The sequence below is a fragment of the Botrytis fragariae genome (assembly GCF_013461495.1).
Source record: "Botrytis fragariae strain BVB16 chromosome Unknown tig00000054, whole genome shotgun sequence".
NCBI lineage: Eukaryota > Fungi > Ascomycota > Leotiomycetes > Helotiales > Sclerotiniaceae > Botrytis > Botrytis fragariae.
In genome coordinates this window covers 1,371,138-1,394,555 of record NW_023500993.1, presented here as the reverse complement: position 1 = coordinate 1,394,555, position 23,418 = coordinate 1,371,138, and the positions used below count along the sequence as shown (strand labels likewise).

Genomic DNA, 23,418 nt, shown 5'->3' with positions numbered 1-23,418 from the left:
TTTTTCACAACTCTCGTAATGTGAAAATTGATGCCAGACTTCCGTGTCGTTGCCAACGCCATATTCAAAGCCAAAGGTTGTCGCTCTTTGCAACAAAAGAATGAATCACTCACCTATCCGAATGATCCATTAGCTTTTGATTCATTCCTCAATTATTCATTCTTCAATTTTAGCGATTTTGATTTTGATTTCGAGAACCAAACTAAGATGCTCGCAGCCGCTTCTACAAAATGATATAAATGATTGATCAAGTAATCAAGATCTTCTCAATCAACACGAAGAAAACAGGAAGATGTTTCAATACTCAAAAAGCACCACCCAAGAGTTTGTCACAACCGCGATACACTTTACGCAGATGTCACCACTCCCCCAGCAATCACAGAAATCAATAGCCTCTAGTCCAAATATTTCGTCATCTGACTTCTTTCCAAGAATGATGGTAAGAGGCATGCACACTCGAGGTTAGTACTTATATATTTGTGGGGAATGACAATCAAAGGGTGTTGCGAGAGCTTGCTTTTGTCGATTTTTGAGATATTCAGAGGTAATCAGAAAATGTGGTTCGATTTGGGCTAATTCACGATGGGAATTGAAGACAGCGATGTATCTGTATCTACGCTGAAATTTACGAGTTATATAAATCTGAATACGAAGACGGTAGGAGATACGAATGGAAGTTTAGAGCTTGCTACCGCGAACAGGTTGAGTAGTGCAGCAGTGGCGGTTACCATAAGCGAGATTCTGTCAAAATCATTCGATCTAACTAAATGAATTGGAAAGCAATATTCAGCTTGAAAGTACAAATTGATGAACGTCATGCTTACACATGAATCAGTTCACGTTTTCGAAATCCTTCAAAAATATTCACTGTTCCAAAAGTGAGGATCCCATACCTAACCTCGACGTCGCTTAAAAAAGAATTGCCCCACAAAAATACAAAGTGATGCTCTAGCTACTTGACGAACCGAATCAAAAATACTCAAAATTGAATCTTCAAAAAAGAAAATAAACAAAGAATAAAACAGCAAAACTTCGAAGCGCTGTGAAGCGCCTCTAGGTCCCAATCAACTTCGTACTATAGAATGACTGTACCAAACTGTCCTCTATTTGGCCCGATTGAGAGGGCCCCGATTACTATGGCTTGGGTGGAGGCGTTACGTAGACCACTGTACCACGAGGATATGTTTGGTGAGGGAAGGATCAAAGTTCTGGAATATGTATTGATCAATCTCAGCTCAGCTAAGTTGGTATACTCAGATTCAAGAAACTACCTCATACAGTTTTTAATCGTGACGCATGTGCCACCTGAAAGGGGGTAAAATGATCAACTTCTTTCGCTGTGACAAGCAGTCCAATCCAATTATTCAACTTCGCTTCGTGCTTGGTAGAATTATGTCATTGATGCTTGCACTCGACACCCAGAACAATTGCAAGTTGTGGGAAGTAGCAACCGAGTTTCCACCTCAGAATCCTGGATGCATTCTTTTGTATTAGCACCGGACTTGAGTTAGGGAAAATATGGTAAAATGTTTTCCTGCAGCACCATGATTTGTTTTCACTTATTCTTACGTGAAATCAAGGGTATATGTGTATTCCTTTTCGATCGGAGGCGCATATATGAATCTTCCCGTTCCTCCCTAGCAATTTAGGCTCAGATAATGCAATTACTGCTTCAGCAAAAGAGGGAATAATTTACAATGATTGCATGTGCCAACTCGCATCAGTTTTGTTGCAGTGATATTAATAAACCTTTGCACAATCTTTCTATTAGATCCTACAAGACTGGCTCCGAAACGGAAATTATTGAGATGCTCAATTTAGCTGAGCCCCATAGAACTGACATGCTTGACTTACTGAAAAAGCGCTGGCTGGATAGAAGTAGTTTCTGAGCAAGATTGAATGCAATCATTGACAGAAGTTATGTGTATAGCCAACGGCTCCTTCATCGAAAGGCTTTTGTGTACATGTGAAAAGTCCCACGAGTAGCCCATCGACCACGTCAAATATACATAGAAGCTACATACGAACAGGGCGTCTTATGAGAATGTGCGATGGTTTGCTGGATGACTTCTTCAAATTTGCATGGTACTGTATCGCATAGTAGAATATGAAGGAGATAAACTTCCACGAAGAGCCAAATGATCCGTGTGAGAAGACTCTTTCTCAATTTTGGCTGATTGCCATCAATTGCAAGATGTTAAGATTTGGCTGTGAAAGTTGTATTTCCTGCCATATGAAGGCGGTGAAGGAGATGATTAGTCAACCAACAAGTACCAACAATCTCTCCTTGAAACACAGCTCGATTGGAAAGATCCCTTCATGGCCGGATGATTCATTCTATAAATACGAGAATGGGTATGTTTCGGTCTTGTGCCGCAGCCAAGCCACCAACTCTTGGCTATAAAACATATGAATACTCCGGCATCGATATGCAACCTTGAACTTCGTTGTTCATTCTCAAGATTACGCCAGTCAATATGATTACTACTACTAGTGCCATCAACCTAGTCGGTCTTCCCAATGATCTTGTCAAGTTGATAATTACTGAAGTATTGGAAACTGTCGGCCTATGGAAGGCTCTTGGTCTGCGAGTAGTGTGCAGTACGTGTTAACAACTCAACGATTTACGACATGTTTGTATTTACCTTTATATAGAAATTTTCGAGACGTTTATTACGAGGGCAATATGTGTCGATTACTTGAAGAATCCTCATGGTCCTGTTGATGACGCCCTGAAGATATGCCTCAACTATTCTCCCAGCAAACTACCCCGCATTGCGCCTCTTCTTATACATATAGAGATGAAACATGATCCTGAGAATGCTATTCTAGCACCTGCATATCAGGCAATACGCGCAGTGGCTGCACTCAAGAATTATACGGAAGAAGAGCAACTGCACCTTGAACTTACAGTATGTGAAGCAATGGAAGAACGGTTGTCCTGGACGTCTTCCAGGGGCCTAAGCGGCAGAAGGGAATTGTTTCTACGTGTTCCACGGCAGCCAGTCTCTCCAAGTGATAGCGTTTTAATAGACCATGACATACCTACAAATACAACTGCTCCTGAAATGATTCTCGGCCTACATAATAGACTGAGTGTGGCCATTATCGCCAACGACATCGAACTCACACAAGTCTTACTCAAAGACCACGACGCTGATGCCGAATTCAGAAACAAGTATTTTGGGAAACCATTGCACCTTGCAGCAAGATATGGAAGAACTACCATAATCCATATCCTTTTAAATTATGGTGCAGATTTGAATGCGATGCAGCCATACTATGGTCGTTACTGGCAATACTGGATGGACAAGCAACATTGGCCAGTTACCTTGGAAAAGGAAAAATACTTTTGCTCGTCCGGAAGTGCTTTGCGTGTGGCTGCAAGAAGTGGATGCATCGAAGCTGTGAGGATTCTCGTTCAACCACGTTTCAATGCCGTTCTGCCACTTCATGGAGATGAAATCAGGCAAATCCTTCTTGCCGCAGCGAGGACTGGATCTGTCGATCTGATTTTATATCTTCTGGAACAGTTCTATAATTCACATCCTCTAAGGAAAAGAATTCAAGAAGAAATTCTTCTTCAAGCATCGTACTCAGGTAGAGAGGAACTGGTCAAGTTCATGCTTGATCGTGGTGTGAACATTAATTGCAATGCTGCATATGAATATAGCGTCATGCCGAATTGGGCACCGATCCATTGTGCAGCTTACAAAGGTCGTTCTAAGATTGTGTCCTTGTTGCTTTCACATGGCGCAGACCGGGATGCTTGGTGTAACCGAACCTCGAAACCCGCCTATAATGTCGGGTTTGACGCGATGAGTTTTGCAGTTCTACGAGGTCACCAAGACGTAGTTCGCGTTCTTATCAAAAATGGTGCTGCATTCCAAGAAAAAATCAATATTCATGCTTCGCGAGAATCTGTACCACTATTGACCTTAGCTGCATGGAGTAGTCACCATCATATGATGCGTTTCATGCTTGAAGAGGGACGAGCTATTGGTGAGAGTGGTGAGATGGCTCTTTACTACGCGGTTGTTCATGGTGATTTCCTAATGACACGCCTTCTTCTCGAGGCTGGGGCCTCTCCTTCCGGAAGTGTTCATGGCAATAATAACCCAGTTCGTACCGCGATGCAGAAAGGATGGGCCGATATTTTGCAACTGTTGCTATCTGCGGGTGCTGAAACGATAGAAGCATCTGTCGATGGATCACATTTTGGACAACAAGCCAAAACTCCGCGGCAGCTATGGCACGTTTGTGGTAGATATTGATTCGATCGAGCAAATCCTTTTAGTTCACTCAAACCTCACCAAGAGCAAAATCGCTTTTTCAAATAAAGTCTTTGCTTCAAGCTCAAGAATATCTAAAATCCGACAACTAAAACGCCCCAACATCCAACATCATCAGCACAAGCTACCAAACAAAAACTAAGAGCGATCCTATCAACTACTCTGTGCTAATTTTGCCTCTCAAAACAGACCGAGATTCCAGCTATGCCTGAATAACACTTAAAACTAGGTCATATAGGCATATCTTTTTGAGGAATGGAAAGTTAGTTTCCCACAATCAAGACCATATGCCACCAACCTAAGCCATCATGGACTTCTATCTCATCTTCATCACCCTCGAACTGATAAGTCAAGATTCGAGTAACCTTTTTATCTCCCAATGAATTGTGAAAATCTGTTAGCATATACCCCGTAGGTCTCCCGTTATCTGAGCCAACAATGCAAGAAATGCTTGTTGTCTTGCATCATCTTTTGGATCCATAGCCCAATCTCCGGTATCTTTCTTGAAATCAAGACCCTTGCTTGTATAAGCATCTTTGATCATTTTTCTAGTTCCAACATTCTTCACATTCTGCTGAATAACCATCTTCAAGCCTCCAGTCTTACCACTAGGTCCGGCAATTTGTGCCCATGTCTGATATGTTATACTAGACGATTGGAGTCTTTCAGGGTCGCTCGAGGCCAAGTTGTCATTTGCAGCTTCTACATCATCAACCACAATGATACCTTCGTCAGCGTTATAACCTCCGTGATTAACATTTCTATATCCTTGACCTGCTTTCAACTCCACACTATCCCAATCTATATTAACGATTGCGTCAGAATTTCGATATAGTTAGATGGCTTATTCAATCTACTCACTCAAGACAGTAAAAGATGGTTCACCGGAGAGTCCAAGTTCAGGCTCTTTGAATGTATCGGCGAGTTTCGAATACGCCCAATCCTTGAGTGTTGCCGTTTCACCTGGTATCGGGTTGGGAATGTCTATGTCGACAGGGTTTACCAGTGCATACCCGTCGTAAACATTTGCAATCGATCCGTCTCCTGCAGTAATTTGAAACCCACAATTAGCATTTGAATCTTCAAAATTTAGTATCAAGGGAAGTCATAACAGGTTATCAACAGTCCAGATCTTGGTGTACACAACCATAAGTTTCTCAACAGCAACTTCTGATCGGACGTATCAAATGAATTGAACTTTAGTTAGACTAGACAGGTCAAACAATTCAATGCTCCGGTCCCGTTCAAAATTAAGAGGTATTCACTTTCTGAGGGTATCTTGCACCGTTGGAAGTCTCGGATCAGCTACTTACCAGGTGATGGGTCAGTTCCCCTAGGTCTCACGACCTTGTCTGCCACTTTTTTGCTTATAGCAACATCCAAATTGTTTTGAACTGTCCTACCGCGCGCTATGTATTTCGCTCCATCCAATACTTGAGGTGCATTCTCACCGGACTTTGAATCTCCCGAGTTGACCAAGGTAGGATCTTTAGTAGCAGGCTCTTTTACGGGAGTTTCTGATTGTGTAAGCTCTTGCTGAGTTTGCTGAGTTGTAGTTTCTGAGTTGGATGTATCAGAAGACTCCGTAATTTCCTGTTGGGGTGGTGGATCAGATTCTGTTTCGGTATTTGATCCTGTGGTTTCTTCCGTCTCTGGTACAATCTCCACAGGTGGCTTAGGCTTGAAAACCTCGATTCTGGGAATGAGATTTCTGGTAAAGTGTACATGATTGATTGAAGCTGTCTAGTAGTCAGCATCAAAAAACACTACGAACACTGAATGTAGACTATTTTCCGATCAAAATTTGGGAAGCTTTCGAGCCTTTTATTAACTGAAATATTTGTTGACATAAAAGTTCAATGGAAAATACCGGGAAGAACCAAGCGCTCTTCATTAACAAAATACAGTATAAATGGAAAATCCGAAGCTTTTACCCAGTTCCTGGGGGATGACTTACTAGTACAATCTTTGGAGATACATTCGGGCGCCAGTGATGGTAAACCTCGTTGTTGGTGAAGCAGGGCTCGACCATTGATTCCCTGGAGCCCAAGAGCTACCAGGACCGCGGCAAGCCAAATGATAGAGTATCGCATGTTGAGTCTATCTACGGCGTCGGGGCTTGAGAAGAGAAAATAGACGGGTGTGGCAGTTAGGTAAATATTGGTGGTAACCAGGAAAATATATGATTGTTGAAAAATAGTAATGATTGGGAACTTGATGATTGAAATAGGATATTGTTGTGTTTGCAGATTTTACAACTCGGCTCGACACGGTCATTATATAGCAGTCGAAGAGCCCTATCTCCATGAACTTGCCAAATCTCAAAGCTTTCACCTCACGGAATTGATACATACACACGGTTTCAAAGCCAACAACATGTTGCAGCTGGACTTCATGACTAAAAAATATCTTTCGAAGGATCGTGAACTCCTTAAGGATTTCGCAGGAGATGCACACATGTTGGTGTCTACGTTGGTTATATATTTCTAGTCTGAAATTTTAAGGGTAGTAAGATTAAAAGATGGTGATAATAGTAGATTTCACAAAGAAGGGCACTAATGTGAGAGCAATCTTCGGAATTGCGGGAAGTATGGCACGACAAAGAAGACAATTAGTTTCTTGATTTGTCGAAACGAGCTTGAGAATTTCTGAGTTTAACTTCGCCTGTCTTGATTCGTAAGAGTTCCCCAAAAGCAAAATTTGCCACTGCAATGAGGATTCTGGGTGTGGTATCCAAAAAAATCGAGATTGCAAACGAAGTTTGCAAACACGAGAAGGGACACATGTCAACATAGCTACAAATCAGGAAAACTGCAAGTGAGTATTAACATGCCACCCAGTGTTGCAGGATTGATAACTTCGAATTTGGTGATATCTTTACTGCGGTCGTCTTTTTGTTGCAAACAAATAGTTAGTTGGTACGTACGGAAAGTGTAGTCGTACCCCTGAATTTATCGCTTAATTGTTGCCGTGCATTTAGGATCGAAGTATCAGTAATCTTATGGATGGATTGGCTGCTTTAGATCTCTATGCACTAGAATCAATCATACTTAGTTGCTGCAATCATCGAAAGCCAACGCCAAGGCTAACGGGAAACGTTTCATCACTTCAGGCACAGTACCCAACGCCAAGATAACACAGTGGCACAGGACGACTATATGCTTCAAATTTGTGCCTGGTCATCATTCATTGGCTTATATACTAACATCCACTGCTTAGAATTATGGTTAATACCACCTGATGTGTCATATTGGCATGTTGTTGTACGTTTTGGAGTTGTACCTTCGTTCCTCTTTTGCACATGTTGGAGTCTACTCGGTATGTTGGTACCAACTTGAATCCTTCAGAGAATCGGTTTCATTTCCTTTAACCCTACTTCCCTCGGCCCGTAACCACCATCATAAGACTCATTGGGAAGAATTGTTTCATCTACGACTACGGAATCTCATGATGCCACATTTCTCTTACCTCAAAAATGCAACTTGTTTGACTGTGCTTCACTTCTCAAGTAGGATTCAAAGTATGATCCTCTGTGCTAGATTTGAAACTCGTATACGCGGTCCAATCTCTGACTTCCAAACATGGTTTCACCAATTACTACCATTGTTAGCTCAATGTGAGAGTGAGAACCAGCTTTATAAAATGAACGTGGCAGCAACATAAATTGAGAACTATATAAGGTATTGAAAATTCCTCTAGACTTCTATACATCTATCTACAACAAGTCTGTGGGACTCAACTAAAGACACTGTCAAATCTCTTCTTGAATCTCAATTCATCACAGTAAATTGGATTCTTTCCCCTCACAAGTTATCAAATAGTCTACCGAAAATCATGGCTAATGCTATTGGGTTCGCCATTGGGGGGCTTACCATGCTCCCTCTCCTCGATGAAGCATTTCCAAATAGAATCGCCAAGACCACAGTGGTCCGCATTGGTGTAGGGACATCCACATCAGAAAAAACACAAGACAAAGACAGTCTATCGGGCAATATTCCTGGGATTCGATTATTTGATGTTGCAGGCCGATTGATATCGGATATAGAAGGTAGCAGCAAGAACAAGATTGCGGACGGCAGTTGGGAAGATATCAAGCTTCCAGCCAGTGACAATTTAGGAGGTAGACAAGCTCAGTATATCTCCGTTATATCTGGAGGTACTGATGCTATTTGTATCTCTTATGTTACTGTTACTTGGCCAGATGGTCTGAAGGAATCCTGGATGGGTGACTGGGGACACTTTTGTGGCGGACCATGGTATCCGGCTCAGACAATCTCCAATATTCAAGATGACTATACGCCAAAATGCACATGGATTGACAGTGATGGTAGTAATGGAATTGGCATCAAGGGATTAGGAATTCACATCACAGACTTCACACCAACAACTCAACGTCTTGCTGCATACCAAAACGACACTTTCCTCGTATGTGATAGCAAGCCCCGCTTTTGGATGTACAATGATATCGACATGGATACATGTTTACCATATTTCGACCCCATTCTCAAATTCAAACAAAAGACTCTTCTTGATGTCGATAGGGCATTGGTCGTGGGTGTTGAGGGTAGCAAACTAGATTGCAACCCCCTACCACCGGTTCCTTCTCCAGTACTCGGGGAACGAAGAAGCGAAAACAGCCCCTGTTCATCATGGAAGCCCAATCATCTGCCACGTAGCCAGGGACGAATGACAAATAGTTCAATGGCAACCAACAGCACTTTTACTGGTCCTCGTTCGAACTCGTTTGTAGGAAGATTAATCATGAGCAACCATACTAGCCACAGTGCCAACGAGCTTTGCGCTAGTGATACTTCTGTTGGTCCAGACTTCGTTTCCTACCAGGAAAGGGTATACTGTGACATGGAGAACAAGCAAGCTTATCCACTTTGTCTCTCTGATCACAGCAATTCTACAACTGTCGAAGTTTGCTTTGATATCGAGATTAGGATCTTGGTGGATCGCAAGCCTATTGATGCTCGAGAGAAGTCTCTTCCCAACAAAGAGTATCATACCGTCGAGGATTGGTAGGCGAGTATCAGCCTTGCATAAGAAACTTCTAGGGAAATTTATGGTTGGACCTAGGTTACTGTTTCTCTTTTGATTCTACGCCCGTGGTGTTTTTTTTATGTATCTATGCAGCAAGCAACGGGAACAAACGACGGAAAGATTTGTATTCTAGACGGAAATGAGAAGAATAAAAGCCCAGAAGATACCTAGGTGATCCAATTCTAATTCCAGCAATGATCGAGAGTACAATGTTATGTGAGCCTTCAGTCGGAAGAGAGATGGAAATCTTATATAGGGGGCCGGGTATGATATAAACGGTTAAGTATTTTCGGTGGAGCAAAACTCTCCATACAAAGCCCTTTTTCCTCTCCGCAACGCAACAATCCTCAACCAATTACCCCATTTCCCAACAAACCACCTACCAATCTTCCATCCCAAACCCCAAATCCTATAATCAATCTAATAAGAACAAAACCCAAACAATCAGCCCAAAACCCTATAGTTTCAAATAATTCTACTCCTAAGACCGTGCTGATCGATATCATATTTTTCCGAGTAATATTTTAACCGAAGCCCCTTTTACATCCACACTTTTGAAATCCACTTTTTTAAGGTTTCCCCCTCGCCCCCCAAAAGATAGGAATACTGAGAATGAAATTGAATGAGTTTTATAATTACTCTATAGTCTTTATAAATCCTTCGCATTGGATGGTTAATCAACCATGATAAATTGTATTGTTTTAACAGTATTGAATTATCTTTCCGAAGCCCTATAAAGTCAAAACAAAAAAAAAACATCGCTTTCGATAATTAGGCACAGTAATACCCGCAAAACCCCAAATAAAATCAACTGCCCTATCAAAATGAACAAACCCCCAGGAGAAAATACCAATTGATTCCTCACACCCCCAAAAAGAGAAACGCTACAACTCACCTATACTAAACTACACTACACCGCCCTAATCCAGATACCCAGCCGAGCCTAATCCCTACCAGAAACTCCCAAGTTCCAAGTTCCAAGGTCTAAAAAATCTTGCATATATTTCTATGTATTGTACTTCCCAAGTATCCAATATCTAATACCTACACTCTAATTCCTCTCCTTCTCTCATTTTCCAAATTCCAACTCTCACAAAAAACTACCCTATCAATCAAAGACCTCTGAACCCCCCAACCCCCATTCTAACTCCTACTCCCACTCCCTCCATCCCCAAACCCAAACCCAAACCCAACTCAACTCTACTCTATTACTAAAGCCAAATTCAAACCCAAATTCAAACCCAAATCCAAGACCAAAGAAGAATACTGATACCTTCCGATACCCCATTCTCAACTAGATACTCTACAAACATCTAATAACTATACTCCAGATCATCACATCCCTTATTCCCATCAAAATCTACATCCTCATTCGTTATGTGGTATATCCCAAGAAGTAACTACATGCCGCAAACCGTGATGGGATCATAATATCAAGTATGCATATCTTTTAGCCCACACCCTCCCTAAAACCTATCCACTATTGTTATAAATCATGTAGAAAGAGATAGCCTGTGTGTCTTTGACAGAGAAGTAGTTTTGCATGAGCAAAAGATGACAATACTACATTGAATCATACTTCCTTTTTACGTCGATGTCAAACATTGGATGCAAATTCAGAGCAATTTGAGACGAAGCCACTCCTATATACTTACTTACTTAATCTCTTCCCTTGTCTTTGATAGCAGATCAATGCATTCAAATCACATATCTCAAAGCAAAGATTGAATAAATGTTTGATATGCAATTGAGTAGAAAGCTATACGTAACGCCATGTGTATACATATCCATGCCAACGCCTATGCTAATAAAGCTTTGTTCCTGGAAAAGGCTCAAATTTCGAGATGCCATTCCCCATCCATACCTTTGCCATTTCTTGATTGTACTCGTAATATAGCTATTCTATATACCCTTACGGAAAGCTATTCAGCTTGAAATTCTTTCCTTGAATCTCGGTCGTACGTTTAAATCGCGAAAGTATTATGCTTCATTTGATCGATCAATTGTGCGCCATTCATATTCCTTTTGATTGTCCATTCATTCATTCATTCATTCATTCATCCAACCACCATTCATTGTATGTCGAAGATCATTCATGAGTCATGGTTCTCCAAGAAGTCTTGCTGTGATATCACCCATATAAGCCTCCTCTAATTCGTAGTCCTCCCCGCCATGGCGGTCGATGTGAACGAAGTTGAATGCATCGACTACCTTTTCAATATCAAACCCCATGGAAACGAAGCGATCGACCAGCGCCTTGTTGTATCCTTGATATCTATTGTAGATACTTGTTAGTCTGCCATCTACTGTAAACGTTCCAGGGGAAAACAATTAAAGGAAAACTGGCATACTTCAACATCTCCTGTCGCGCCTTCTCTTCTTGTGATTGATGTTTGACCGGTGGAAGATATGAAGGGCTTGAGGCAGCAGCCTGAGACCATTTTGTGACCCTTGGGGCACCAGCATAATGAATTGCCCAGTCGCGTGCTTTCTCTCGAAATTCCTTAGGGTGGTTGATTAACATAGTGGCTACCTCGGCGTCTTGTGGATCCTTTGGCTCAGGTTCGCTGAGGAGAGATTGAAGGGAAAGAAGGGCGGACTTGATGGTTAAAACCGGAGACCAGGCCGAGGACAAGGTATCAAGACAGATGGCACCCTGTTCAAACGTCAACATTTAATTCCGTTCCCCGCAGGATTAAAACTTACAGTTTGACTGCTGACATTTGGATGCCAAACTTTGGTCGCGAAATTCATATGTGGGGGTTTGAATGGATATTCATTGGGAATCTTAATATCAACTAGGTATGTGCCTCCTTCGTAAGGTGTGTCTGGTGGACCTGGAAAAGAACCTCGAAGGCTGGTCAGATCGCTATCATTACCATCTCTTGCCTGGCAAAATATTTGAGCGCCAGGATCGTTCGCGATATCGTTCAGCTCTTTGGAAATACGACGCATTCTATTGGAAGACATTTTTGTGCGGTAAAGTGGGTGTTATTAATGTTGATGTTGATGGAGATTCGAGGTTTTATGCTCGAGTTTCGAGGTCTAGATTGACGCTTATGATCGGGTTCGAGGATGATGTCTTATTGGACTCGACGATTTCGCGATTGCTCTGTGTAGGTAATTTCAAGATTTCTTTGACTACCTAAGTGGTGAATGTTATCGAGAATGATATGGTGATTTCCCTATTACTCTCAAACTATTTCAAGTCAGATTAAGAAGATCGTTTGAGGGTCGTAGGGGATAGAATACGCCGAGTAATGAGGACTAAGAAAGAGTGACATTCAAGACAAGGCACTTACCAATAAAGCCTTTTGAAAGTAGTGGTGTATTTATGTAACCCAAGAAAGTTACAATACTCGCACTTTATGGATGCTCGAGGATCTAAATTTGGCGGGGTTGTTGATAAGTGGGTAGCCGTCCCACTTTCTACCTGGCAGTCAATTGAATGTTTACTCCGTATCGTACCATGCGGGAAATGGGAGACGGGAGACAGGAGACGGGAGACAGGAGACGGGAGACAGAATCAAAAGCTGGTGAGACTGGAGACTGGAGTGAAGAGACTGATATTTCAAAGAAATGTCATGAATAGGTTCAAATGTGATGAGCCCTTATCCGCTGTCCACCTTTATGCCCAAAGGTTACCCAACGTATGCTGTGTAAATGGAATATATGTTTATTGATTGTGCGTGTTTCTGTCAATGGAAAGAATGATATATTTGGTACGATGGAGTTGTTGTGTATGGAGCACGGAGGGAATTGTGGTTGCAAGCAGCGCAGTAATGACATCCGAGCAAGCCAATAAATACATCCCATCCCATCCCGACTCTCCGGCATCACTCGACTTCACTGCTGTTGCCAAAAATAAACAATAAAGTTGATGCCTGATACTTTGAGTGCATGCGATAAGGCGAGAAGGCTTGAGTAAGGTTACATAATCTTAAGGCATCAATAACTTATCAAATCGCCCGGGTGGTCCAAGCCAAGCTAGCTTCTTATTCATTCGCGTCGTCCTTGTCGCCTTGTTGCATCGTTGTGGAAGGCTAAAAGAGCATCCAAGCTGTTGCTACCTACCTATTACAAACAAAATATACCACCTTTCTCAACTTCAACCACCACAACTGCATCCGAATATCTCTCATCAAGAATCTGGATCATACGAAATCCTATACCATCCTACTGAAAGCTTCTTGATTTACCAAGAACAAGATGGTAAGCTTCCAACCCATGATTTGTATGAGCGGCCATATTAACGTAATCTCAAAGGGTCAACAACCATCCGGCCTTGGTGGTAACCAACCAGGTGGAGATGGAAAAGATGACAAGTCTAAGAAGGTACACATACACATTCGTAATAATGGTAGACAATGGACGATGGACTGATTGCCCAACAATAGAAGGATAAGCCAAAGTACGAACCACCACCAAGACCAACAACTAGAATCGGTCGCAAGAAGCGTAAGGCTGCCGGTCCAAATGCCTCAGCAAAGTTACCAGCTGTCTATCCGACGTCTCGATGCAAACTCCGATATCTTCGAATGCAACGAATTCACGATCATTTGCTCCTCGAAGAAGAATATGTTGAGAATCAGGAACGTTTGAGAAAGGCCAAGGCTGTAAAGGAAGGAACAGCAGCACCCGCCAACGCTGGTGGTGATGCAGATGCCGTTGACAGAAATGCCGATGAAAGAGGTCGTGTTGATGATATGCGTGGTAGTCCAATGGGTGTTGGAACTTTGGAGGAAATGATTGATGATGATCATGCTATCGTTTCAAGTACCACTGGACCGGAATACTACGTCTCCATCATGTCTTTTGTTGACAAAGATCTCTTGGAGCCAGGTGCAAGTGTATTGCTGCATCATAAATCCGTTTCGATTGTTGGTGTTCTTACTGATGATACGGATCCTTTGGTTTCAGTGATGAAGCTCGACAAAGCTCCAACGGAGTCTTACGCAGATATTGGTGGTCTCGAGTCGCAGATTCAAGAAGTGCGAGAATCCGTCGAATTACCTTTGTTACACCCCGAATTATATGAGGAGATGGGTATCAAGCCTCCCAAGGGTGTTATTCTCTATGGTGCGCCAGGTACCGGAAAGACTTTATTGGCAAAGGCGGTTGCAAATCAGACGAGTGCAACATTCTTGCGAATTGTTGGTAGTGAGTTGATTCAGAAGTACTTGGGTGATGGACCTAGACTTGTTCGACAACTTTTCCAGGTATGCATATTTTCAATGATCACTTTGCGTAAGACGAATATTAATCTTTATAGGTTGCCGCCGAAAATGCACCATCCATCGTCTTCATTGATGAAATCGACGCGATCGGTACTAAACGTTACGAATCCACATCCGGTGGAGAACGTGAAATTCAAAGAACTATGTTGGAGCTTCTTAATCAACTTGATGGTTTCGACGATCGTGGAGATGTTAAGGTTATCATGGCTACAAATAAGATTGATACTCTCGACCCTGCTCTCATTCGTCCGGGACGTATTGATCGAAAAATTCTCTTCGAGAATCCTGATCAACATACTAAACGCAAGATCTTCACTCTTCACACATCTAAGATGTCGTTGAACGAAGATGTCGATTTGGAAGAATTCATTAACCAAAAGGATGATCTTTCCGGTGCTGATATCAAGGCGATCTGTTCCGAGGCTGGTTTGATGGCATTGAGAGAGCGTAGAATGCGTGTCCAAATGGCTGATTTCAGAGCTGCAAGAGAACGTGTCTTGAAGACAAAGAGTGAGGGCGAGCCTGAAGGTTTGTACTTGTAGAGGAGAGATGGTTGATGAGATGAGGGGAATGTACGATGAGCTAGAGCGTATGCTTCTTTTCGTAGCTCGTGTATTCTAGATATCCCATGGTTAATGAATGCATTCAATTGCTCGACAAGAATTTGCTTTTTGATTTGTTCTGTTGTGCAATGTAGGGGTCTGTGCATGTCTATTGAATTATTATCAGAGATATCATGATGCTATTTTGTTTTTTTCCTTTTTCCATGCTGATCACCTGAGCATGTACAAACCTCACCACCTCCCAGCCAAGTGGCCAAAACACTTATTAACATTCCAACCTTTCTGCTCGCTAAACAAACATCTCCGCAGACATCGAGGTAGATTCATAATTCAAAAGGAGAATGTCATCTTCTCCGAATAGTACAAATATTAGTGCAGCATTTCGTAACATCTTTTGGATACTTGAAGAGTTCTCATCTTGTCTTAGTAATGTTATATAGATATCTAGGTCGATTCATAATTCTGTGTTCAAAGAAAGTGTCAGTTCAGGCTGTGTCATTTGTCACATGATTATGAAAGGTTTACAGAGAATGATTAAGAGTGTCCTGAAGCTAGATGTCCTAGACTGGTATGAAGCAGATCTTTTCTTCCATCGTACATCCCCCTTAAGCAGCAGTTAGATCACCTAAAGATCGACACACCTATTCGCTTCCAGTATTTTACATTAGCTAAGGATCAGCCTCGATATTAAACAATAATTAACACCGCTTTCGATGCGCCATCTATTATATCAATTCGAAGTTGTGTAGCCAATATCCAAAACTGGCTCTCTACGTGATTCTCAGCATCGAGCATATTCAACCCTTATAATATCAGCTTCGTTCATACCTTTTCGAATTCTGGATCTTGACGCTCCTGTATTTCCGTCCATTGTTTTGATGGATACCAGAGACTAGATCTTTGATCGAACTACGACCAAGCCTAAACACGACACTCTCAGCCATTGCTGGGGATTGGTTCATGTGATCACTGCAAGAAAAGAAACAGCAATAACCCATAGAGAGAAAATTGAACGAGGCGACCTTCCAAAGACTTTTCAAGATGCAATTGAAATATTCAGGGCACGGGGTGTCCGTCATATATGGATAGATAGCCTTTGCATTGTGCAAAACGACTCTGATGACCGGGAGAAAGAAGCCGTGCTCATGGCCAATATCTACACCAACAGCTATTTAAATATTGCCGCAACAGCAGCTAAGGATAGTACAGCGGGTTGTTTCAACGATCGTGAAATCAAATATTTCTTCGGTGGTGTCTCCATAAGCTCCTTTCAGATACCTCATGACGGTCATGGTGTTTCAAAGGTCTTCGTTGGGCCATCTTTCGAGCCGACGCATCACCGGTTCACTACCAGTGGGAAACGACGATACAACCACCCGGCTGCCTCTGCCAACGATGCGCTTCCACTTTTGACTAGAGCCTGGGTTTATCAAGAGCGAATGCTTGCTTCGCGTACACTACATTTGCAACCGGCCAGATTTGAAGTGCGATAGATACCCGTCAACGATTTGGCCTTTTCGATTTATCTAGATATTGTTATCTATCGGAGAGGAACGGCGTATTCGATCTGGAATGACTAAAACATCACTCTACTCAATTGGAAACTCTATATGGAAACATCATTCACGATCATCAATCATCAATCATCATCACCATCATCATAAATGCTGACATCAGTGCAGTGTTTACGCTATCTTAAAATGGTGTAAAGCCCGATACGTCAATGCATTTATTCATGGCTATCATCATCCTCAAATTCTAGGTAGCAAACTCGATTCTGAAGGCATCAATGCCGAATATGGAGAACATGAGAATTGGCAATTTAAAGATTGGATACGAGTTAATTCCAAAACTGGGGAAAGGTGGTTCAAAATTATGCCGCTTACTGCTCGGATCACGCTAAGACAATAATTGTGGAAAGAGCGGGTTAAAATCACGTGGATGCCTGGAGTTGCCTAAAATCACGAGACGAGGGGTCACTTTCGTGTGTCAACACGAGTTTCTTACCTTTTTTACTTTGTATGGCGCGTGGAATTTATAAAGAGATGGTTCCCGGATGAATTTGTCTCTTTTTCAATACTCGTCTTCATCTTCTTCTCAGTTTCAATTTCATTACAAAATATACCTCGAAAATAATAGTCAAAGGATTCTTGTCTGCAGGTTACTTGGTGTTTGCAACTGTCATCGCCAGTATTTTATCTTGAATTTTGATGAACATTTGGTTCAAACTATTTCTTTATATATCTGCTTTCCCGTTGACAAAACGTCAAATCCATAGCTCCTCAACTTTCTCAATATCTGAAATAGTTTCTCCATACCAAATCACCATGGCTTCAGATACTCTCCCTGAACGTCCAGCTCCGATCGATCTCCCAAGCCTTCCAGCTCCTATTAAGGACTTCATCTCCCACCTATCTCAAAGCCCAACCAAAAATATCTCAACCATCATTGAGCCATACAAGGCCTATGAATCAGAACTTCGCAAAGTTTACGCCCAACAACCTGACCATGAAGCCGTCAAAGACGGAGCGGTCAATTTAGTTCCCATCTTCTCTGGCCATGAGAATGATCTCAAAGTTCGGGCCAGAGATCTTAAGAATGAGTCTAAAGAAGAGTCAGAAAAATACATCATGCCATTGAAGGATGAAGAACGTCGACCCAATGGCTCACCAGCTGTCGTTGGATCCATCAAGGATTTTCAGACGAATTTCAACCTTTTTTCCGAATCTTCATTGGCTGATCTTGACTGGAACAACGTCGTTGCAGCTGGTAGTGCCGTCACTACATCTCTTCTTCCAATCCCAGAGAAATGGGCAGGTAGTAAGAGAGCCATGAGAGAATACTATCACGAGCATTTGGCTCCGGCATCTGATGTTGATCTCTTTCTCTATGGACTCACCGAGGCTGAAGGGTTGGAGAAGATTAAGCAGATTGAGACTAACATCAGAGATGCTATCCTTCATGAGACAACCACGATTCGCACAAAGAACGCTATCACCATTGCAAGTCAACATCCCACTCGTCATGTTCAAATTGTCCTCAGACTTTATGATTCTATCTCTCAGATAATCACTGGATTTGATGTGGATTGTTCTTGTGCTGCGTATGATGGAAAGCAAGTTTACATGAGTCCCAGAGCCGTTGGATCATTCGTCACACAATGTAACACCATTGATTTGACCAGAAGATCGCCAAGTTACGAAAATCGCTTGAGCAAATACAGCCACAGAGGCTTTGAAGTCCATTGGCCAATGTTGGATCGCTCAAGAATCGATCCTACCATATTTGAGCGCTCTTTTGGTCGCACCGAAGGACTCGCTAGATTGTTGATTCTGGAGAAATTGCCAAAGACAGTTGTAAGTAGTCTTGGTGTGGCCGTGGCAATGATCATATGCTAATTTTAGATGCAGGATCGGGAAAATTACATGGATCAACGCCGAAAAGAACGTGGTAGACCATCTCTCAACAGAGGTTTCCGCAATCAACGTAGATTGTATGGAAATCTGAAAGATCAAGAAGAGGATGAGGTCGCAGATTGGGCTGAACAGGATGAGATTGCCAACTATCATACCATGACAGTTCCTTATGGGCAAAAGTACAATGCGGCAAAAATCAATCGTTTGCTGTATGCCAAGGATTTGCTTTTGAATGCGGAATGGAGCCAAGACAAAGATCGTGAAGTATATCTACATCGTCATCCATGCTTTTTCGGCACGGCAGAAGAAGTTATTCAAGATTGTTGCGGATACTGCCCAGTTCCTACCACAGACGAAGAAAAGGAGGTGGCTGAGAAGGAAAGCAAGAACAACGTCTCGGGCACTCTCAAGTTTATCACAGACGACCCCGGTCGCCAGGAGATTGGAAGTTTCAATCCTATAAATGATGATGAGTGGACCACTATGAGTTATGTCGGTGATACAGCACGTTTGTGTCAAGCTATCGTGGATGGAGATCTCGAACATGTTCAGGATTGGTGTTCTCAAGAGGGCGTCGATGTCAACCGCCGAGACTACACCGGTCGCACACCTTTACATTTAGCCACTATGACTTCCACTCCAGAGATTGTCAAATGTCTCGTCGATCAGGGAGCCAGATTGATTGCTAGACTTGTAGATGGCAGAACAGCATTACATATTGCCGCTGCAAGAGGCGATCTTGAGATGATTCGCATACTCCTGAATAAGAGTATGGCCAATGAAGAGGAGGAAGAAGCAAAGCAGTCTCGTGAAGTCAAATCCACTGCATCTGATAAAGAAGAGGAATCGGATTCTGCATCGGAGATTACCCTTGATAGTGAACAAGAGGAAGCTGATGCTCTGACGATGGGAAGCTTTGTCAAGATTCCAGGAAACAAGGATGAAGATAAAGATGATGTTGTAAGTCATATTCTTTTCCCCTTCATTATTCTTCCACTAATTGCTTTTTCCAGGCTGCAATTATGGACGACTCCATGGAAGATCCTGATATCTATGACGTGAACGTTATTGCTTGGGATTATGGCCTATCCCCACTTCACCTTGCAATTCTCAATGGCCATATCGATGCTATCAAACTTCTCGTCTCAGAATATGGTGCCGATGTTCTCTTCCCTGTCAAGCTAGTAGAAGCTGGAACTACTAATCCTAGAGGGGCAATCATGACTTTGGTTCTGGCAATGTCTCTCCCCAAAGAAAAGTCAAAACAAGTGGTGGAAGTACTATTGAATCTAGGGGCAACTTCTGCTCAGTCAGATACAAGCCATTTCACAGCCCTTCACTACATTGTCGCTCAAAACAATACCGAACTCTTGGAGGTTTTATTTGCTCATGATCGACCAGCCGCGCAAAGAGTCATCAATAAGATTGGAATTGCAAGAAACGGATCAGCTGAGACACCACTTTCTACTGCCATAAAGAAAAATCACGGAGAGATGGCATCCAAGCTTCTGCACTTGGGTGCACAGCCTCAGTTTGAATTCGAAGATTGGGTCAAAGTGTATACGGACACAAACACTCATGCTAAAAAGCAAAATACAGAAACAAACATGAAGCAATTTCAAGAAACAGCCCAACAACCTATTATTGCTGCTATCTGTAAGGAGATCAGCGCTGTTGTTGGGGATCTTCTTGCAAATGGTGCCAACCCCCAGACTCTCACAACTATTGCATGGTCAGCGGTAAATAATCCTCAATCACAAAATTACTATTACAACGCAGGAGAATCTATTTTAGATGTTATTCGGCGCAAATTGAAGACGCTTCGAGAATGGAAGGAACCTGTGTATGATCAATGGCAATTTCGACCAGACAATCCCGAATCGAGGAAGCCGGAAATTCTTCGACCTGAAACTTTTTACACGGCAGATCTGGAACCAGGTACCTATAAGTACTGGACAGCCTTACAAGACTACAGAGATGAGAAATTCCAGAATAAACTCAAACATGAAGATCACGAGAACTTGCTTAAAGATAAAGGCATTGAACTTGAAAAGTACAAGGGTGCGCGCGAAGCAGTCAAAGAAGCAATCAAAGATCTCGAGCAGGCTGAAAAACTCCTCATCGGAGCTGGGGCAAAATCCTTCAATGATTTGTATCCTGATACTCCTCAATTGCCGAAGCGCGAAGGTAGCTCTTGGCGCCACGATCTTCGGCATAAAGTAGCACCAGAACCTTACAAAACACATTTTACTTTCAGTGTCCCGGACCTCAATGAAGGGAAGAGAAAGGGCTATTTTATGTTGTTTGAAGCTACTTGGAATAATGATCTTGAGGCCGTCAAGAATTTGACACTCCACCCTTGGAAGCATGAAGACGTTGAATATCCGCCTCTTAAGATTGCGGTTCGTGATGGAAATGAGTTTATGCCTTTCTCTATCGCTGTTCTACGCGGACATTATGACCTTGCACGTAGGATTGTGGAAATATGCCTTGCTCAATATCATAACGCAGATGACGAGGATGATAAGAAAGGACGTCAACGTTGGGGTATTATGACTTCTGATGATGATGATGATGATTCAGGTGGTCTGCCTATCTTCTCTGAACTGGTTACTGACAAGTTCACGATTGATACCCTTGAGGAAGTTTCCAACGTTGTCAAAGGTGATACACTACCTTTGAGTATGATTGAATGGAAGTGTCCGGCGCGTCGATCAACTAGTGACGATGGAAGCTCCAGATCAAGCGGTATGCCCAGTCTGTTCGACTATGCTGTCGAGCAGGACGATATGAAAATGTTCAAATTCCTTCTGGACATTGCGAGCGAGCAGAAAGCTTTGATGGCTGAACATGAGGACGATCGGAGATGTTATAGTTTGGATACCTCAATTTTCAACAAAGCTCTTTCTCAAGGAAGAACCACAATGATAGCTGAAATGATCAAATACTGTGGGTCTGGTGTTCCATTTGGAAAGCTAGTCTCGGCTAGTGGTGTGGAGCTCAAGACAAAGCCAAGATATTATGAAGGTTTGTCAATTGGTGGCAAGAAACGAAAGGATTGGGCACAACCTCCTACTCACATCCAGGATTTTGATCATATTGAGGGACGATTCCCGCCTTTGCTCGAAGCTGCACAAATGGGCAACATTGAATCCGTTGAGTGGTTCATGAGTGATGCTCCAATGAGACATTACAAAGAATTTGCTGAGAGAAACAAGGATGATCTCCGAATTCGAACGTTGGAATCAGGGAAAGGATTTGAAAATACTATTTCAAAATGGTTAGAGATGAATAGTAAGTGATAAAACACCTTTGAAAGGTCATCAGTATACTAACAATATTCAACAGGCGAGCTTCTACTCCACGTCGCCATTCTTCATGGCCCGCAAACAGACGAAGACAAAATCAAACACCTCAATCTTATCAAACATCTTGTTTCCGTTCTTCCTGATTCGGTTCTCTCATTGAAATCTGCTCAGGGCTATTCACCTTTACATCTTGCTGTCAACAGAAAAAACATTCCAATTATTGAGTACCTTCTTTCAATTGGCGCCTCGCCCCGCTCTCGCGATAGACAGAATCGAAATATCATGCATACTCTTACAGCTAATGCTACAATCGTAAACAAAGAGACGATCCCTTGCTTAGAATCTATCATCAAGCTATTCAACAAAAAGGATATTCAAGAGATGTTGCTTGAGAGATCGGATGACTATCCGAGCGCAGTTACACCTCTAGCTTTATGGATGAGCAAAGCCACATACCATGATAGCGCTGATGTCATAGAAGTACTTCTCAAGTATTCTACTGGCGAGGAGCTAGAGATGATCAACGGAGAGGGTGATTTACCTTTACACGTTGTAAGTTACTCTTCCCCGTACAAATCAAAATTGCAATATTGACATCAATCTAGGCAATCAAAAACAACAGACCAAACCTAACATCCTTCATCCTCCGCCAAAAGCCTTCTCTTCTATATCGTGAATCCGCAACTGGTCGTACACCCCTCGAAATGTCTCAAGACAACTATATCTCTAATTTCATCTCTAACCCTCCCTCCGTCAACGATTATTGGCAATATCATCCGAATAATGTTGATAGGGATACGTTGAGTGCGTATCACGCGAAGCAGAAGCTCGACGCAGCCCCGTCTTATCAAACACATTCTATGATTTGGGAGGAATGTTTGAGGGTTCAGGGAGAGTTGAAGAGAAAGTTTGACAGTGATGAAGATGAGGATGGTAAGGATAAGACAAAAAGAGAGTTTACTGGAAAGAGAAGATTGGTCAGTTTATTTGAGGCGAATGAGGTGGCTAGGAGACTGGCGGGAAGTCGTAATGGAAAGGGAAATGTAGCTAGACAGACGGATGTGGTTGGTCAGTGGATGTAATTTGCTCGAAGACGAGATATGATGTTGTATATCTGGGAATGAAATGGGAATGGCAAGCTGCTATGGATGGCTAATTTGTGTGTCATATGATATGAAATTTCATGGTATATAGTATAGTATAGCTGAGCTGGCTGATTGGCTTGGCTTGGGGTTTATGACATTCAGGGCATGGCTAGTACTTTATAATGCAAAAATATTACAGGAGACTTACAAGCTCTCAAGGCTCAAGATCAGAGACTCATTTTTTCATTCAAATAATGGGTAATTTGTCACATTCCATAGTAGCTAGTAACATTTTTGAAAAAAAAATTGTTGGATCTACGGACTTGTGTACTTAGGTGTACACGCAAGATAAAGAGGCTCTTCTGGTCAAAAGACACGATTTGCTAAGCACAAAACTTTGACCGTCTCCCAATCCCTCTCATATTTCCGGAACTTTTAACAAGCATATATATGCATAGATGCCTTCAGAAA

General features: G+C 42.3%; 7 protein-coding genes across 7 annotated transcripts; 5 read left to right on the top strand and 2 right to left on the bottom strand.

Moving 5' to 3' along the window:
• Positions 1-2,477: 2,477 nt before the first annotated feature.
• On the top strand, positions 2,478-4,274 carry Bfra_005200 (putative ankyrin repeat protein; the record flags this gene model as incomplete). Its single annotated transcript, XM_037335587.1, has 2 exons — positions 2,478-2,601; positions 2,656-4,274. The coding sequence occupies 2 exons, from the start codon at positions 2,478-2,480 to the stop codon at positions 4,272-4,274; spliced, it is 1,743 nt and encodes a 580-aa protein (XP_037192682.1).
• A 281-nt stretch (positions 4,275-4,555) lies between these two features.
• Bfra_005199 (uncharacterized protein) lies at positions 4,556-6,385 on the bottom strand (the record flags this gene model as incomplete). The annotated part of the gene is given in 5 exon segments (XM_037335586.1): positions 4,556-4,686; positions 4,701-5,093; positions 5,154-5,372; positions 5,606-6,031; positions 6,250-6,385. The coding sequence occupies 5 exon segments, from the start codon at positions 6,383-6,385 to the stop codon at positions 4,556-4,558; spliced, it is 1,305 nt and encodes a 434-aa protein (XP_037192681.1).
• Positions 6,386-8,126: 1,741 nt separating this feature from the next.
• On the top strand, positions 8,127-9,320 carry Bfra_005198 (uncharacterized protein; the record flags this gene model as incomplete). The annotated part of the gene is made up of 1 exon (XM_037335585.1): positions 8,127-9,320. One exon carries the CDS (start codon positions 8,127-8,129, stop codon positions 9,318-9,320), a length of 1,194 nt encoding a protein of 397 aa, XP_037192680.1.
• Positions 9,321-11,345: 2,025 nt separating this feature from the next.
• Positions 11,346-12,308, bottom strand: Bfra_005197 (putative ubiquitin conjugating enzyme protein; the record flags this gene model as incomplete). Its single annotated transcript, XM_037335584.1, has 3 exons — positions 11,346-11,613; positions 11,690-11,994; positions 12,045-12,308. The coding sequence occupies 3 exons, from the start codon at positions 12,306-12,308 to the stop codon at positions 11,439-11,441; spliced, it is 744 nt and encodes a 247-aa protein (XP_037192679.1). The 3' UTR covers positions 11,346-11,438.
• Positions 12,309-13,574: 1,266 nt separating this feature from the next.
• Positions 13,575-15,117, top strand: Bfra_005196 (putative 26s protease regulatory subunit 4 protein; the record flags this gene model as incomplete). Its single annotated transcript, XM_037335583.1, has 3 exons — positions 13,575-13,673; positions 13,736-14,557; positions 14,611-15,117. The coding sequence occupies 3 exons, from the start codon at positions 13,575-13,577 to the stop codon at positions 15,115-15,117; spliced, it is 1,428 nt and encodes a 475-aa protein (XP_037192678.1).
• Positions 15,118-16,283: 1,166 nt separating this feature from the next.
• Bfra_005195 (putative het domain-containing protein) lies at positions 16,284-16,631 on the top strand (the record flags this gene model as incomplete). The annotated part of the gene is made up of 1 exon (XM_037335582.1): positions 16,284-16,631. The coding sequence occupies one exon, from the start codon at positions 16,284-16,286 to the stop codon at positions 16,629-16,631; it is 348 nt and encodes a 115-aa protein (XP_037192677.1).
• An 834-nt stretch (positions 16,632-17,465) lies between these two features.
• Bfra_005194 (putative ankyrin repeat protein) lies at positions 17,466-22,944 on the top strand (the record flags this gene model as incomplete). Its single annotated transcript, XM_037335581.1, has 5 exons — positions 17,466-18,494; positions 18,549-19,514; positions 19,568-21,848; positions 21,903-22,414; positions 22,468-22,944. The coding sequence occupies 5 exons, from the start codon at positions 17,466-17,468 to the stop codon at positions 22,942-22,944; spliced, it is 5,265 nt and encodes a 1,754-aa protein (XP_037192676.1).
• Positions 22,945-23,418: the final 474 nt, after the last annotated feature.